At 37.1% G+C, this 17,974-nt stretch overlaps 2 protein-coding genes across 3 annotated transcripts in view; one reads left to right on the top strand and one right to left on the bottom strand.

Moving 5' to 3' along the window:
• Positions 1 to 17,974, bottom strand: part of SCFD2 (sec1 family domain containing 2) — a 431,480-nt gene that overhangs the window by 363,341 nt on the left and 50,165 nt on the right. For both annotated transcript variants that reach the window (XM_017540351.2, XM_017540352.2), the window contains exon 3: positions 9,475 to 9,602. In XM_017540351.2, coding sequence (XP_017395840.1) covers positions 9,475 to 9,602 — 128 coding nt within the window. The remainder of the gene's footprint in view (positions 1 to 9,474; positions 9,603 to 17,974) is intronic.
• Positions 13,892 to 14,520, top strand: LOC108312438 (60S ribosomal protein L19-like). The gene has a single exon (XM_037742633.1). The coding sequence runs from the start codon at positions 14,107 to 14,109 to the stop codon at positions 14,431 to 14,433; it is 327 nt and encodes a 108-aa protein (XP_037598561.1). The 5' UTR covers positions 13,892 to 14,106; the 3' UTR covers positions 14,434 to 14,520.

Raw genomic sequence — 17,974 nt, 5'->3', positions numbered from 1 at the left:
CGGGGTTTCACCATGTTGACCAGGATGGTCTCGATCTCTTGACCTCGTGATCCACCCGCCTCGGCCTCCCACAGTGCTGGGATTACAGGCTTGAGCCACCGCGCCCGGCCTGGCATTCTTTTAAACAATGGTTCTTAAAGATGTTCCACAAACCCTTGGGTCCCTAGGATACTTTCAGGTAGTCAGCAAAGTCAAAATCATTTTCATAATAAAACAAAGATGTTACATGACTTTCTTACTATGCTGTATTTGCACTGATGATAGAAAAACAATGGTGGGTAAATCTAAATTTAGCACCAATCATGGTAGTAGTCCCAAATATACAAATAGTTTCACTTCAGAAAAACCATGATGAAACTACAATATTATTCATGTTATCAAACCTCAACCCTTAAGAAAACATCAATATTCTGTGTAAAGAGGTGGGAAATATGCAAAAAGCACTTTCTGGTATATACAGAAATACTGGTGTGAGTGCTTGAGTTATAAACCAAACTAGTCACTTTTGTCATGGCACACAATTTTTCTTAGAAGAGACAACTGAAAAATTATGGTTCTTCAGGTATTTTTTTCAAATAATCAAAAAAGTGAACCTGATACTTCAAAAACAGCTATTGACTGTTTGTATTGCCATAACAAAACTCAACTTTTTATTTACAACTTAGAATTTTAGAAATCTTGTTATCTACTTTTATGTCTTTATATTCCCAATACTTAGATTTTCTAATGATATCACTGGTGATATCACCAAGTGTGGTTTTATTATATTGTATAATATATATCAACATTTGGAAGATCAGTATAATTTAAAGGACAAATATTTTTTAAGAGAGTAATGTATGATGGTATAAAATAATGCATGTAAAAGGTTTAAAGTGCAAAAGAGACCAATGGATTTTAATGTAATAGAGAATGAAAAATTCAATAAGTTTTTATATTCCACACTGAAACTAACCTGTAAGAAAATATCTCTTGTAAAGTTGATGTAGTATCTGAAAAGAGTATCTGCAGTTTTCTGAAAAGGCTATTAAAATATTTCCCCCTTTCCAATTACGCGTCTTTGTAAGGACAGCTTTTCTTCATATACTTCAACCAAAACAATATATCACAACAGATTGCATGGAGAAGCAGATTATAAGAAAACAGCTCTTCACATGCAGTTGCACTATTTTTGCAGATAAGAGAAATAGATTCAAAAAAGTTAAACTTGCAGATAGACAAACAGATTCAAGAAGGTTAAATAACTTGTTTATTTGAAAGCAGAATATTTTATCTATAGGATCTAATACATAATAAGCACACATACAAATTATCTTTTAAATACAAAACAGCTGTTTTGTATGAAGTCAGACATTAGACATGTGCAAAAATGTAAAATAACGCCACTCTTTTCACTACCTTATTTTATTTTGGAAAATATAGTTTATTTTTTATAAAAATGTTACTTTTGTTAACATATAATGAGTTTATTATTGTCATCTTAATATGAATTAATAAATATTTTTTGGCCGGGAGCGGTGGCTCATGCCTATAATTCCAGCACTTTGGGAGGCCAAGGTGGGCAGATCACAAGGTCAAGAGATCGAGACTATCCTGGCCAACATGGTGAAACCCTGTCTCTACTAAAAAATACAAAAATTAGCTGGACGTGGTGGCACACACCTGTAGTCCCAGCTACTCGGGAGGCTGAGGCAGGAGAATTGCTTGAACCCGGGAGGCGGAGGTTGCAGTGAGCCAAGATCACGCCGCTGCACTCCAGCCTGGCGACAGAGTGAGACTCCGTCTCAATAAATAAATAAATAAATAAATATTTTTAAATACTGCTTGTTTTCTTTACTAATATGTTGTTTTCTAATTGTCCATTTATCCATTCATCTAACCCACAAGTATCAATAGATATAATCCAAATAAACAAAAATTACTGAGGAACTCTTTGGGTTTTTAAGATTGCAAAGGGGTTCTAAGACCAAGAAGTTTGAGAACTGATACTCTAAATCAGTGTCACTCTTAGATTCCACAGGACAGTGAAAGAAAAGCAATCCATTAAATAAATATGTAACAAATACCACGGACACCATTCAATAATTTAATTATTCCATGAACATTTCTTGGGTATATAGTAAGTTCAAGGTCCTGTGTTAGGTGCAAAGAATACTAACAAGCATAGGTAAGAGTTTTCAGCTCCAACTACTCTGAGTCTGGTGGTAATTCCTGTAATATAATAATAGTACGAACAAAGGGATGAGATCTATAATAAAGAAAAAGTTGGGAGCCAGGTGGAAAACCCAGGAGACTGAACCACAGGAAATGGGTTTTTATGTATTTATTTACTTTGGAGTGGAGAGTGGAAGTAGAATAAGGCTCTAACATTGCTGGTGGTCATTAAGTAGCACCTATGTGCAAGATACAACAGGAGATACAAAGATATCTACAGTCTTCTAGGAAAGGAGGAGTAACAGAAGGCAAAAAACAATTATCAGAAAGAGGGAGAGATCAGAAGAGCAGAGCGGCAGGAAGACAAAGGGAAAAGAGCCCAAGAAAGAAGATATAATCAGACGCTAGAGAGACATCAAGAGGAACACTAAGTATCAGAAAAGAAATTTGTAAATAGAATTAATAATTATTAATTATTAATTCAATGAAAACTCTTTCTGCCTCTTTCAATTGAAAATAAAAATACTCACTGTCTCTGTTACTCACCCATACTCATCAGGCAATCTGTTCTTTCAAACTGTAAGTACTAAGCCACTCACTGTGTACCAAGCCAATGGTCATTGAAGGACATGACATGGACACTATCTAGCAAGGTTTTTGATCCACACACACTTAACTGTATCACACCACAGTAAGTCCTGAAAAGGCAACCAGAAAAAGAGCTGTGTGTCCTTAGAAGCCAGAGCAATTAATTCAGCCAGCTGAGAGAGTGAAAAGCAGGGAATCAGATACGGTTCCACAGAGAAAGTAACATCTGTATCTGGTCATGAAGAATCCAATGGATTTTGACAGAAAAGATAGACACTTGTGTGTGCGAATGAATGTGTTGGAAGGTGAGTGGTTATATTAGTCAAGGTACTTGCAGGAAAAAGATGGCATGCCAATTGCATCCTGGCAGGAAGAAGCCAGGCAAACAATATGCTAACTATACTCCCCTCTCACCCTCTAAATCTCCTGCCCATGTCTCACACAGGTCAAACTCAAATGAGAGGCAAAGCCCAGAAGAGTCAGTCCATGACGGTCAGTCTCCAGAGGCATAGGTAGAGAGGGCGGAGAGTGATTTGGAGGAAAAACCGAATGAAAGTATCTCAGACAGACAACAAAGACCTGGATCTGCAAAGGTTCATGTGGGGGAATGGATAATAGAGACGGAAAGCAATGAGAATAGATGGGTGAAGCATGAGACTAGAGGCAGAAACGTCTATAAATAGCATGCTTAGACCTTCAGATACTATCCTGAGGCAATGGGGAACCACCAAAGGGTTTTAAGCAGGGGCATGGTATAATCATATCTGAGCTTATATCTCTATAGACGCTACCTCCCCTAACCCCCAGTTGTTTGACTTCTCTCTCTAAAAATAGGCCTGATACAGAAGTCAGACAGATTCAGCTTTGTATCCTGGCTTACTTGCTATGTAACTCATCAGTCAGGACTCAGTCAGAAGACATTAAACATACCAGCAACGTGAACAGCGAAAACTTAACATACAGGATTGTTAACTGAGTAATCAAAAGGATAAAGAGAACTCCAGGGTACCAGGGAGGTAACAACTGCACAGCGGTAGCTCCCACCACTAGGGTGGAGGAAACAAAAGCAGGAGATGGAAGTTATTAAAACTTACAGCTTAGGGACTGAAATGCACACCTCTGACAATGGAGCGCTACTTGGCTGGGCTGGTACCTCTGAAGAAGGGGTAGCCTGAAGCTGGTTCTTCAAGTGTTAAAAGAACTGCACACTGGATTCAGCTGCTACAACAGCAAAACTTGCTACTGCTGTGGTGAAGGAGCATATTGTTGGCAAGACACTCAAAAGCAGAAGGAAAGTCCACAGAAAGCAGAAAGGAAGGAGCAGGCTGCTTCTTCCCCTCAGCCTTTCAGTTTTCCTCTAGTGCCCCTTATCAGCACAGGTTGACGGGGAGCCAGCTGGGCAAGCAGAACTGTGATCTGAGAGTCCCAGCATCACGAAGTGGGAATTTAGATCTGAGAGACAAGAACTTAACAATTAGCACAGTAATACCTAAAAAAAAAAAAAAAAAAAAAAAAACTCGCCTTTGTACCTTCGTGGTCTCAGTTTTCCTTGTCTGTGAAATGGGAGTTTTAAAAAATTACCAAATTTATACTATTAGGAGCATTCAATGAAACAAACTATGCAAATCTTGTTATAGTACCCAAAATATAGTAGCTATTTAATAAAAGTTAATTCCCTTTACTGTTCTTCAAATCGTGGTGTCAACTAATATATGAAAACAAAGATGTGTGAGAGTCAATAATCAGTATATGTCTCTTATGAGGCAGCCAGATGTTCTCATCTTTTATAAATGACTATATATCACATGGTGTGTTGGTCTTATTAGGTTTTAGCTCATCCTTTTCACAAAGTTTAGCAATGAGTCCCCCTCTCCCACCCATTTCTCCCTCTTTCTCCCCCATCCCTCTCTCTCTCTCTCTCTCTCTCTTTTACACACACACATAACACACAGATGTGCATGCACACATGTTCCTCTTAATCTCAGAGAACATTTTCCCCATGAAAGCAAAAGATATAAATGTGATCAAAAGACAGCTGCTATTCAGCCAGAACTGGATGAACTCAAGTATCAAAAACAGGAAGTGGAACACTCTCAATGATGTTTTTAAAAAGTACATATCAAATAAAATTTTAAAGTATTTTGATGTTACGCTGTTTTTCAAAGCCAATATTGCTAAATGCTGAAATTCAGAAATGACAGTCAGTGTGGCATTGGTGGAAAACAAAAATCACAAATCTTTTCTAGGATTAAGAGAAGCACAGTGCAGCGTTCAAAATAGGGGAAAAACAAGACAACATCTTTGTTTGGCTCTCAGTTCTGGAATTCACATTTTAGGAGGGATGTTAACAAACTAGAGCTCTGCCAGTGACTCAAAGCTAGAAGCAAAAGGTGGGAAAGGCTTGTCTTTTCACAAATGGTCAAAAGAACTCATCATATTTAATTTGGAAAAGAGACAATGGTGGTGAGTTTATAGGGCTGACACTAAGATGTCCCAGAACTAGGAGAGCAAATTAAGAAGTATCACATTGTACTGGATCAGATTATCATCTAGAAACGCAACTCCAGAAATCTTTCCATAAAAGTGTGACCACAGAGGATTGGGAATCCCAAATACAGTCAAGGGGATGTTGGCAGTGCGGGGAGGAGGGGTCAGGAGGAATTAACAGAGTCAGGAAAGAGGAAATGGAATGGAATTATAACCAGGCTGAACATGGAAAAACTATTTAGAATTCTGCTTTTAAAAAAAAGACAGGGTTATCAGAAGGGAGCTATTTAGCATAATGCCTAGAAAAAGATGAGTGAAGTGGAAAGAATAAATTAGTACATTTCCAAAAAGGAAGGGGAAAATCATCTAACTTGATCTGTTTGCTTTGCATTCACTCTCATCAAATAACCCTCTCATAATTTACTTTCCCATGTAGATTTTCCCATAGACAGAGAATATAACTACAGCTTACTCATTCCATTTTGCTTGATAGTCATAACTTCACTCTGCTCAGAGCTTTTATTCTCCTTCAGAACTCGAGAAAATAGCTATTTCCCCCATTTTATGGACAAAGAAATTGAAGTTTGGCTAATAAGTGGCAGAACTGTGATTCACCCTCAGATATAATTGACTTTGTACTCCATCACAATCAGAAGAGGCTAAAGTCACAGAAAACACCGAGAGACATGTAAGAACGTGGCAAGAGTCTAGCAGTGAATGCTGCAAAGAAGTCGAGAAGGATGGTGACTGGCAAAAATATCCTTTTATTTAGTGGTCTGGGAGAGTTTCCAATAAAAGTTTCATGAGCCAGACTGCACTAGATTAGTAAGAAAATAATAAAGAAACAGAGGCATCAAGCATAGAACACTCTCAAGAAATCTGGCTACAAGGAAAGATAGTATCTTTAAGATACCCGTTTCATTTCAGCTCTAATATAATAGGATAGTCCTGCATCCATTAAACACTGGAGAATATGTCCATTTGGCAGAGAACTATGACACAAATAAGTGAAGTTCCTCAACCACAATCATATTCCAGTGAAAGATTCTCCATAAAATGTACCAGAGTTTGAGATGAGCATCATCTACTCATTTCTTCTGTGAGGGGCCATTTTAGATTCAAACAAATGGATTTCTTATGGTCTATTTGTCTTGTTACTATCGAATACATTTTTCATTATGAAAGCCAGTGGGAAAAATGCAATTCCATTTCAGTGTTTTAAAAGTCACTTTTCTGGAACATGTCTATTTAGTTAACTGACAATTTAATAACAAGCTCTCAGAAAGATGACATGTTTATATGTGCAATGATAAAATGAATTTTTTTCTGTTTTAGCAATTAAATTTTTTTTCCTTTAAGTGGACAATGTTTATTTCTCTTGGTGCTCAGAATGTTTTAACATGAATTTACCTTGTTCCGAGAAATTTTATATTTAAGATCTGAGGTTTCAATCATGGGATCCCTCTCCATAAATTTACATACAAGAGAATCCTGAGTCTAGAGTTAAAACCTGTTTAACATCTTAAAATACTAGAAGCCTTTATTATAGTTGGAAAAAATTTATACTTCAGTAGAAACTATAGCAAGGATGGGAGAACTGTGCTTTTATAAAATCCATTTTATAGTTTTAAATGCTCTGTGATAAGCTATATGATAGGCAGTTTTCAAAAATCAATGTTTTACTATGGTTACAAGTTCCAGCTCTTTTCCTTACTATTCATAGTTATGTATCTGTTTATACATGAAAATGAGATACAAGAAACTCTGGCTAGTGACATGAAGCAAAAATGGGCAGCCACACTGTGCTATCTGTTACTAAACTGCAGTTGGCACACGGATAGAGTATGCTTGAATCAGTTGTTTTGGTCCTTCTTACAACAGAATTCTGCTAACAATCCTCTGTTTTTTTCCTTCTTTCTTCCTCTTACTCCCACCCCAACCCCTATCTGGAGTTTTGAGATAAAGCAAACCATTCCATCTAAAAAAAAACTTTTTTTTTTTTTTGGTTGACAGAAAACTTAAACGTTTACCTGTGAATTCCTTATGGGATTGCCTGTCATTTTTATAAATTTCTGGCTCTGATTCTTTTTTCAAAGATACAGCCCTTTAGAAAAGTAGTTTGTTGATCTTTCAAGAGTCGTGAATCAAGCAATAAAAATTGATTTATGCTCTGTAATAGCATCATAATGTAGTATCACTGAAACACAATATAAATTAACCATATTATCAAGACCCTTTGTGCATTTCTACTTGCCTTGATTCACTTTTTTTTTTTGGAGATAGAGTCTCACTCTGTCACCAGGGGTGGAGTGCAGTGGTGTGATCTTGCCTCACTGCAACCTCTACCTCCCGGAGTCAAGTGATTCTCCTGCCTCAGCCTCCTGAGTAGCTGGGACTACAGGCATGTGCCACTACACCCAGCTATTTTTGTATTTTTAGAGGAGGGTTCACCATGTTAGCCAAGATGGCTTGGATATCTTGACCTCGTCATCCGCCCACCTCGGCCTCACAGGCGTGAGCCACCGCGCCCGGCCAATTTACAATATTAATTACTTCTTGTTTCAACATGCTTATGAATAAGGCACTTGCTAAGGTAAAAACACTTGTTCCTAATGTGTACCTAGGGCTATGGAAAGGAAAGGAGAGAGGGGGTTGGGGGATGGAGGGAGAGAAGGAAGGGAAAAAGGAGGAAGGAAGGAAAGAGAATTAATAGTCAAATGCCAGGATGTCTCAGTGCAGCAACTTTGAGACCCACTCTACGGGTAAGGGGCCAGGCTAGGACATGTCTGTCTGCTCAACTGTTTTTAGTATAACATTTCATATATTAATTCAAAGCTAATAAAAGACCTTTCACCCTTCAAAACCACATGTAGGACTTCTGATATTGGCTTTATGAATTAGCATGACTTTATAAATAAAGTACACATTATCTGGCATCAAAATTCTTGGATTTGAATTCCAGTCCTACTACTTATCAGGTGTATGGCCTTGGGAAACTTATTTTTCTCCGTTTCAGTTTCCTTATCTAAGAAATGAAATACTAATGGTATCTGTCTCATAGAATTGCTCAAAGAATGAAATAAGATAACACATGTAAAGAGTCCAAAGACCTAGCATACTGTAAGCTCTCAATTATGGTTAGTTATTTCACTTTTCCTAACATCATTATGCTCCTTGAAGCCCTCAAATATAGTCACCTAATACACTAAAAGTCACATTTTTTTCATGTTATAATCCTATAACTTTTTTCTTCCTAGGTTCATCCATATTCTTCTACTTCCACATTTTGTTCTGTTTCAACTTACTTTTATTTTTGCCACCATAAGCAATCAAGAACTTGGGCTATGACTCTCAGCAAAGAAAAAGTTTCCCATCCAATAAAATGTACTAGTATTTACTGAATACCTAAGAACAAGTTATAAGAGAGAAACCTTATTTTTAAAAGAGAAAAATAAAATTTTACAAGCTTCCAGAAACAAATTCTACCTATTACCTAGATTCAATATCCATATTTAAATATTTCTGTATCAATAAAATTATTTAATATTTTGATAAGCCAAATTTCTTTTCTAAAATCAAAACATTAGTTCTGTGGTTCTCTGACTTTTTGATTAAAAAAAAAAGGCAAAAAAAAAAAGCCATTTAAAACTTAAATTCCATTGCAATTGTATTCATCTAATACCAAAGACAAAGCTGAATGTGAAAAAAAAATGAGAAATCGAAAAATTAGGTGTGTAATACTGGTGAAAAAGAAATAACACTATGTGACTTGACAATTAGCACTGTAAGGATGAGGGATCAGGCCAGAGCATGTCTGCCTGCTCAATTGTTTTCTCAGTACAATTTCATTCATTAATTCTAAAGTAATGAAAGAATTTTCACCCACCATAAGTGGGGGAATGGGGACAGAATGGGAAAAAAAAGGGAGTAGGGGTAGAATATAATTAAGGAGAGATGGTCCAGGCCAATTTTGATAGTTCTAGAATAGATCAACAAGAAACTAAAGTAATTATTCTTTGTAAGCAAAATCTCTTCTAGAATTCCCAAAGCTAACTCCAAGAAAAGTGGTCATTGCTGAGCCCACGGGCAGTGTGCACATATTCATTCGTTCCCTATTCTTTCAACAGTATGCAAAAGTCATTAATACTTTGACCTAGATTCCATGTTGGCTAGGTTGGCCCACAATTCAGAACAGGTTTAAATAAGCTTCCCCAGAGGCTGCCTGTATCCTAGGTTTTGGCTTACCCATACTCATCTTGATTGGCAGGTTCTCCCTGCTTGCCGCTTCCACTAGATGTCTCCGAACCTCCATCACTGCCTCTTTGTGCTTGGTGTTCAGTAAAGCTTCCCACAGGGCTTTGGCTGTGGTGTCACTGCAAGAAACCCACAAAAAGAGCTTTAGAATAAATTTCTACTGGATACTGGAAGGGGTTGAAAGCAAAATACTTTTTAAAATGTATTTTCCGAGCATTAATGTCGTCTTTCCTACTGAGAGGCTAAGCATTAGGATTAAATAATGTCTAATTCACATAATCAGCACAAAATATTGAGAAATTAAGGAAACAATAAAATCAAGCCAAAAAAGGGAAGAAAAACTATACTGTGTCATGAAAAGTGTGGGAAAATTATGTGCTAAATTTTTTTTTAAGATTTTGCACTTAAGTCTTTCAGAGTGCAACTCGACATCGCTAGAGTCACATAAATGTTAGGTAAGCCAAAATTAAACGCCTGTCTCAAAATGATTTACCAGTGATTATAAGCAATATATCAATTTGAGATTAAACACTTGCCTGAGAAACACAGCAATCAGCAATGAGCATTTCATTCAAAAATTACTCAATAGACTTCCTAATTAGTAGGCTTCCTAATTAATGAAAATCAGGAATTATGCTAAATAACCATGGCCTGAAGCATCCCACTTTGGTCCTTAGGCTGGAAGGATGGTACTTACTAAAACCTTTACAATTAACCGTTGATAACAGCACGAAACACTGTATTATATGCAAGGTCTCATCTGGGCTCACTTCCCCAATAGCCCTCTGTCTCACCCAACATGCCAAGTCCAAGTTATAAATGAGAGCAGTGTTCTTTCCGGAAGATCTCTGCCACGCAGCCAAGTATACACATTTGCAGTAACGTTTTAAAAACCGAATACCATGAAACAAGGATGACTTCTGTCCCTTTCTGAAGGCTTTTTCCTCTACTTAAAGCCTCGCTTACCTCCTGCTCTCCTCTTAGTAATAGTTCAAAAATAAACACATAATCAATTTAGTTTTAAAGTTATATCTATTAAGATTTTAATTAGTTTTAAAGTTATGCCTAATAAGATATACTTCCAGGTTTGAATTTGATCTGGAATAACAGAATGATATATTTTTACACTGAGTTTTAATGCCTGACACATCATACACTTTCACTGAACAGTAGTTTTTATTATCATCTGTTTTTCCATAATGAACTAATATTACTGCTCAACATACTCCACTTGTTTGAATCTGATCAAATCTATCACCATTATAATTCTGCATCTAATATTCTTCAGTTTAATTTAAGTAAGCAGGTAAACTACATGCCAAACCCTATAATTGGTTGTGATATAGATTTTTTAAAAAGCTTTGAATGGCATAGTTTGGAAGACAAGGCAGATACAAAAGCAAAGAAATTACTGAAAAGGTTTGGTTGTAAAATCCATGGTCAATGCTTTCAGAGGTTTTTATGCAAGTATAATCCCAGCAGGGAGGATAGGGACTGAAGAAATGATTTCTACTGGAAATGATGAGCAAGTAAAAAGATACATAAGCTCTAAAAGCAGCCTGGGAAGAAGTTAAAACTCAACCTGGGAAGGCAAATAGTTAAAAAAAAATAAAAATAAAATTCAAGAAAAATATAAAATATTGGTCACAAAACAAGAGTAACAAGAGAAAGAAGGACATTTCAGAATGCACAAAATCCTAGGAACATGACCCTGAGAAGCATTATTCTGTTGCATGCCAAGGTACACGGGGAGGGGCAGTAGAAGGAGGGCATAAGACAAGGTGCAGCCACACTCTGGGGATTCTGCATTCCTTGCCAAGTCATGTCGACTTCGATATGTAGGTGACAGGAAGCCAAGGAGCAAGTGATTGATTTCACTTTGAGAAGGAAAGCACAGATCAGTAGTTATGAATACAGTCTTTATCATAATTCAAAAGTAGGTCTGTTTGCTATGGGGCTTTCAGAAAGTTACTTAATTTCTCTAAAGCTCTGGAGGCAGTCGAAGAACCAGCAGAGAATTCTGAGCATGGGAGTTACAATCCGTTTCCCAAACTTATGCTCCATAATTGTTCTCTAATTTTAGTCTCAAAAACACCTCTCCACAAACCACAGGGATTTCTCACATAGTCTCAGTGCAACCCAGAACTTTCAGAATAGATTGTCACTACCCTTCTCTTTTTCATGAGAATATGTATCTGGCTAATACGCCTCTAAGATCGCAGTAGGTTGGGTAACGTTGTGGTTGCCCCATCAGATTGGTGTAGTGGTTTATAAACTCTGGAGTCAGATAAATCTGGGTTCAAACTCCAACCATGCTCCTCCTCACCCACTCCAAATACATGGCCTCTTAGATCATGCTCCTCTCCTATTCCAAACACAGGGATCTCTTTGTCTCCTTGGCCAGGAACACTCTTCCTACAAATATCTCTCTCTCCCTCCAGGTATCTGCTAAAATGTCACCTTATCAGAGAGGTCTCCCCTTACTGCCCTGCATAAAAGAGTGACAATGCCTATTGCAGTCGTTTATGCTAGCACTCTTTTGCCTCCGTCCCGGGGTTTACTGTTCTGCATAATCCTAATTACCAGCCGACTTATTATGTTTCCATGTTTATTTGTTGGTTGTCTGTCTCTCTCATAAAAGGCGGGGTCCTTCTATGAAGGCAGGGACATTGTTTTACTCATTGCTAATTCTTCACTACCTAGAACAGCGTAGATCTGTGGTAGGTACGTTCAGTAATTATTGAATAAATGACACATGTTAATTGTGTAACTGTATACATAATTAATGCTCTCTTTTTCCTATCTGTGGAGTTGGAAGTAATAATAGTGAATTCGCAGGGTTGTTGTAGGATTAAATAACATAATTCGTTTAAAGGACTTTCCCGATTCACAATAAACGTAAGTTGTGTGGTAGTTTTTGTAGCTGTTACTAGTATTACTATTGTTATAAATGGTATTGTCTTATATTCATAGTCTTTAATTCAATCTGTTCAAGAGCTAGTGATATATTGGATGAATTCATTTACTTAATTACACTAAGTATGTTTGTGAATATAGATGTACTAAAGTCATTTGAAGTTTGTACACTTATCTATTAAAACATTTTAGAAGAAATACATAGTTTTCATGATTTCTAACAGTGATGCATACTCATGTTTTCTTGAAAATTGTTTTGCTGACATAAACAAATTCTGAATGTCTAGATACGTGTGAGAGTTCCTGATGTCTACTTGCCGTCCTAAACAGTTTTAACACATCATACTAACTTCACATTATACTTAGTCATTTTAAGTTTATCAAGGGTACATTTACAGGTTAATTAAGGTTCTCTGAATACTTGGTACTGAAGAAGGTCCAAGTCATACTTACTGGGACAGTATCTCTTTTGTCTCCTGTACCCACTTCTTCACCAAGTCACTCTATTACTGCAATGTGGTAATTCACACATGTACACCTATATCAGCAACTGAGTTGAGTATGGGAGTTAAGTCACTGCCTTCCTCTAATATGCTCATAAAAGTTGATCGAGTAGGCAATATTTCACACAACTGAAATTTCACATGAAATCAACTTCCTGATATTAAATTTTACGTCAAGAAAAGTTCATTGAAATCCACTCTATAACTGCAATAGCAGATTGTATGTAATTGTTTATCACTTCTAACTGTGTAAAACTTTCTGCTTTCCTACTAGGGAAGTAAGCAATACAGAAAGGACGATATGCAATCGCCAGTGTGGTAGATTAGTAGTAGGCAGGCCTGCAGAGTAGCAGGGGCTCAGGTTCTGGACCAAACAACACAAGGTGCTGGTTTTGCCACTTACTAGCTCTAATTCCCTAGGAGGACTTCTCTCTGTATATGTTTTCTCCTCTGTTAAATGGGGACGGTAATAGTATATATTCAATAAGTTGTTATAAGACTCAAATGGGCTAATACATCTAAAGCACCTAGAGCGAAGCCTGGGGCATAACTGCTACAGTAGTAGGAGCAGCAGCAGCAGTAGTAGTAATAAAAGAAAAATCAAAGGGCAGAATTTTCTTGTAAGATATGGAAGAAAGCCTTTTGTAGAACTGCAGTAGTCTTCCCCTGCCGCTTGTGTGCATATATGTACAATCACTGTCAGCAGCTTCATTTTCTAATATGAAAAGGTCAACAATAGATAATGTAGAATTCATACACACTGAAAACTCCAACTCAAGCCATCTTCCTATATAGGACAAGTTGATGTAAAGAATTTTTATTTTTCAGAAATAAAATTAAGAACCTTACTATAGCTTACTTTGAAACTGACAGCTATAGGAAGTTAGTGTTTTTCCTACAAAGATTTTTGGAGCGCTTTCCTTTTGCTGCTGCAGCCACAGCCATGAGGATGCTCAGGCTTCAGAAGAGGCTTGCCTCTAGTGTCCTCCACTGTGGCAAGAAGGTCTGGGTGGACAGGAACGAGACCAATGAAATCGCCAATGTTAACTTGCATCAGCAGATCCGGAAGCTAATCAAAGATGGGCTGATCATCCGCAAGCCTGTGACGGTCCATTCCCTGGCTCGCTGCCGGAAAAACACCTTGGCCTGCCAGAAGGGCAGGCACATGGGCATAGGTAAGCATAAGGGTACAGCCAATGCCTAAATGCCAGAGAAGGTCACGTGGATGAGGAGAATGAGGATTCTGCGCCGGCTGCTCAGAAGATACCGGGAATCTAAGAAAATTGATTGCCACATGTATCACAACGTGTACCTGAAGGCGAAGGGGAATGTGTTCAAAAACAAGTGGATTCTCATGGAACACATCCACAAGCTGAAGGCAGACAAGGCCGGCAAGAAGCTCCTGGTTGACCAGTCAGAGGCCCGCAGGTCTAAAACCAAGGAAGCACACAAGCGCCGTGAAGAGCACCTTCAGGCCAAAAAGGAGGAAATCATCAAGACTCTGTCCAAGGAGGAAGAGACCAAGAAATAAAAGCTCCCGCTTTGTCTGTACATACTGGCCTCCGTGATTACATAGATCAGCCATTAAAATAAAATGAGCCTTTAAAAAAAAAAAAAAGATTTTTTAAAGCAATGACTTTTATTTCAGCTTATCTCTTCAATTTAGTTACTGTGAAATACTGTAGGACCTTTTAAAATTACAATTATTACTTTTACAAGGAGTTCAAATTCTATATTCTATTTCCAGACTGACTTATTAAATGGTTGTACAACTTTTGGGTCAGAAGCAAACATTAGAGATAATATTAATCATCTTTATATCTTCAGCAGGACTCTACCTAACCCGGTAGAGACAGATTTAAAAAATCCATTTTTACTTTTTGAAAGCACCTAAAGAAAATTTTATAATATGCCTGAGAAAAACACTACAGCTTCAAACAAACCAAAACTGCGATTAGACATATTTATACCTAATCTAAATCATTTGTGTTCTACTATAAACCTCCTTCATCTTTCTTAATCTTTTATCTTAAGTTCAGGAACAGCTGGTCAACATCTTTTTAATAACCAGGACCACCCAAAAAGAGTTGTTGGGTTTTTTTCCTAATGGCCAAATTAAGAAAAATTTTTGAAAGGTAAATAAAATATAATGTTAAATATAGTTTCAAAACCATGACTCCATTCTACTTCAAAAGCATTTCAGAATGTACAAAACTTCTTATACCTCATTTGATCCTTGCCTCCTGAGCTAAACTATTATCTGAGGCTCCTTAAATCCAATCCGAAGAGCCTCAGAGAAGACAATTGACTGACTTAAGTACACTCAACTTGTAAATGGCAAAATCACGACTCATCCTAAGGCAAATGGCTTCTTCATCAAAGAGAATCAATTATGCAGAATGTCAACTTTTTTTCACTTTTCATGTTGGTTTTCTTTTTGAATCCTTAATACCCTTTAAGTTCACATGTAGGTCCCACAAAGGACAGGATGGAACGGAGCGAAAAGTAAAAGTAGATCTACATGAGGTCCTGAAGCAGGTAATGCTCGAAGAATTCTGCACACTTTTGTTTTAAGCAATATCGTATTATTCCCCTTGTGGGTCACCAAAGCCATTGACGGTCACTCGGCTACACAATGCTAGCTTTCCATTTTTATTCAGCCTTTTTCTTTAAATGTTTCCCTCCAAGAAGACTTTGATAAATGTTTAATCATTCTACATATATATCGTTCATATAACTGAAAAGGCTAAAAACTAGTCTAAACTGCCTTACAGGTATCATTTCCAGTCTAGCTCTAACTCTATGTATAGCACGTCCTTGCAAAAGAAAGAAGGGGAAATAAAGTAGCCTCTACTTTTTTGTTTGTTTGTTTTTGAGACAAAGTCTGGCTCTGTCACCCAGGCTGAAGTACCGAGGCATGATCTCAGCTCACTGCAGCCTCCACCTTCTGGGTACCAGTGATTCTCCTGCCTCAGCCTCCCAGGTAGCTGGGATTACAGGCACACGCCACCTTGCCAGGCTAATTTTTGTATTTTTGTATTCTTAGTAGAGATGGGGTTTCACTATATTGGCCAAGCTGGTCTCAAACTCCTGACCTCAGATGATCCACCTGCCTTGGCCTCCCAAAATGCTATTATTGCAGGTATGAGCCACCACACCCAGCTGTCTCTACTTATTTTAACACTAATAAAATTGAGACAAAATGAAACCACTTGCCAAACATCTCATTATATTACAAAAATTAAAAAGGAGGGTTAGAGCTCAGGTCCCCCACTGGAAGTGCCAATGGGCTGCTTCTGTAACTTGATTAATTCAGTTAGTCTTTTGGTGCTGTATATCCCCTTACAGGTATTACTTAATGTTATCATTTTCATTTATTGAATACTGAACTATGTCATAGACAGTATGACTATATTGTCTCAGTTAATAACAACAATCTTTCAGGATAAGTATCACTGACCCCATTTCACAAGTGAAAAAAGTGATTCTAAATGAGATAAAATAGTTTACCCAAATTACATGCCTAGTAAATTAGGATTTGAACTCAGGTTTCTATGAACTCCAAAATCCATCTATTAACCACAATTCTACACAATTCTGTAAAATAAAAGGATTGAACTAAAATGCCAATTTCTGAGATTCCTTGGGGTCTCCAACAAGCTATATTTATAAGGTTTCCAGGCCAGGCATGGTGGCTCCCACCCATAATCCCAGCAGTTTGGGAGGCCGAGGTGGGCAGATCAACTGAAGTCAGGAGTTTGAGACCAGCCTGGCCAATATGGTGAAACCCTGTCTCTACTAAAAACAAAAATTAGCTGGGCATGGTGGCACACACCTGTAATCCCAGCTACTCAAAAGGTTGAGGTAGGAGAATCGCTTAAACAGGGGAGGCAGAGGTTGTAGTGAGCTGAGATCGCGCCAGTGCACTCCAGCCTGGGCGACAACAGTAAAATTCTGTCTCAAAAAAACAATAAAAAATAAAAATAAAGTTTCCACTATGCTACTCAAACCTCACGTTTCCATTATGGTACTCAAACTTCACATGTACAAATCTTATTAACTTTCCAAAGGTCAGCAAAAGATGAGTGAATATCTCATGCTACAAGTCCATTTATTAAACCCCTTTTTCTCTTTCATACATCTAATGATAGCAATCAAAAGAATTAACAACAAAAAAAAATTACCAACAGCTTGTGAAATATAAATTGAACAATTTTCTTCCCTTTTTTCTGTTTCTAAATCATGGTTTCAAAAGAGATAAACCTGAATTCATTGTAGCTACTAGAATACAATTTCATTTATTAAAATAGATTCCTTGAAATATATAACATGAAAGTAGAATATTTGGTTTATGAAATAAAAGTAATTTCTACATTGTCAGTAACTACATAAAATGCCAATACATACTAATTGTCACTTTTTGAAAAATTATCCTGAATCCTTAAAAATCTATTTTTACAAATCGTCATGTTTGAAGTAGACCAATGACATACACATAATAATAACCTGCTACAAAGAGCTCTTTAAGGTCTTTCAAGAAACTATTGTACAAGAAAATATGGTCATTTCAGTTCATTCCTGGCTCTTTATTCACGAGAATTACTCATCTCTGAATGAAATCTTAGAAACTGCCTTGAGTTGGCATGTATGTAATGTGAAATGCAATCTGCTGGAAACTAACAGGAAATATTCATCACCAAATAAAATAGAAGACAGCAATAATTTTTAAAAAGTGGTTGAATGTTGAATCATCGTGGTACTCCATCAAGTAGAAGGCATGCAATTAAGAGAAATGTGAAATGTGAATGTACACCATTATCTTGTGACTAAACTTACAGAAATAGTTTCTTCATGGCATGCACGGGAAGTTAAGCTTAATCACAGGATATGCAATAAAAGTCACAGTATTCCAACAGAAATACAATGACAGCAAAAAAAAAAAAAAAAATTTCCAACTAATTTTAAACAGAGTGCAAGCTGAGTCATAGTTTTTCACAGCAGGGAATAATGGCTTCCATGAGGGGTGATCTTAATGAGCTCTGAAGGTAGGTTTGCTATTTAAATTATTCACA

This window comes from Cebus imitator, unplaced genomic scaffold, assembly GCF_001604975.1.
Source record: "Cebus imitator isolate Cc_AM_T3 unplaced genomic scaffold, Cebus_imitator-1.0 Scaffold124, whole genome shotgun sequence".
NCBI lineage: Eukaryota > Metazoa > Chordata > Mammalia > Primates > Cebidae > Cebus > Cebus imitator.
Note: the sequence above shows the minus strand (reverse complement) of the source record. Positions and strands in the feature narration are given on the sequence as shown.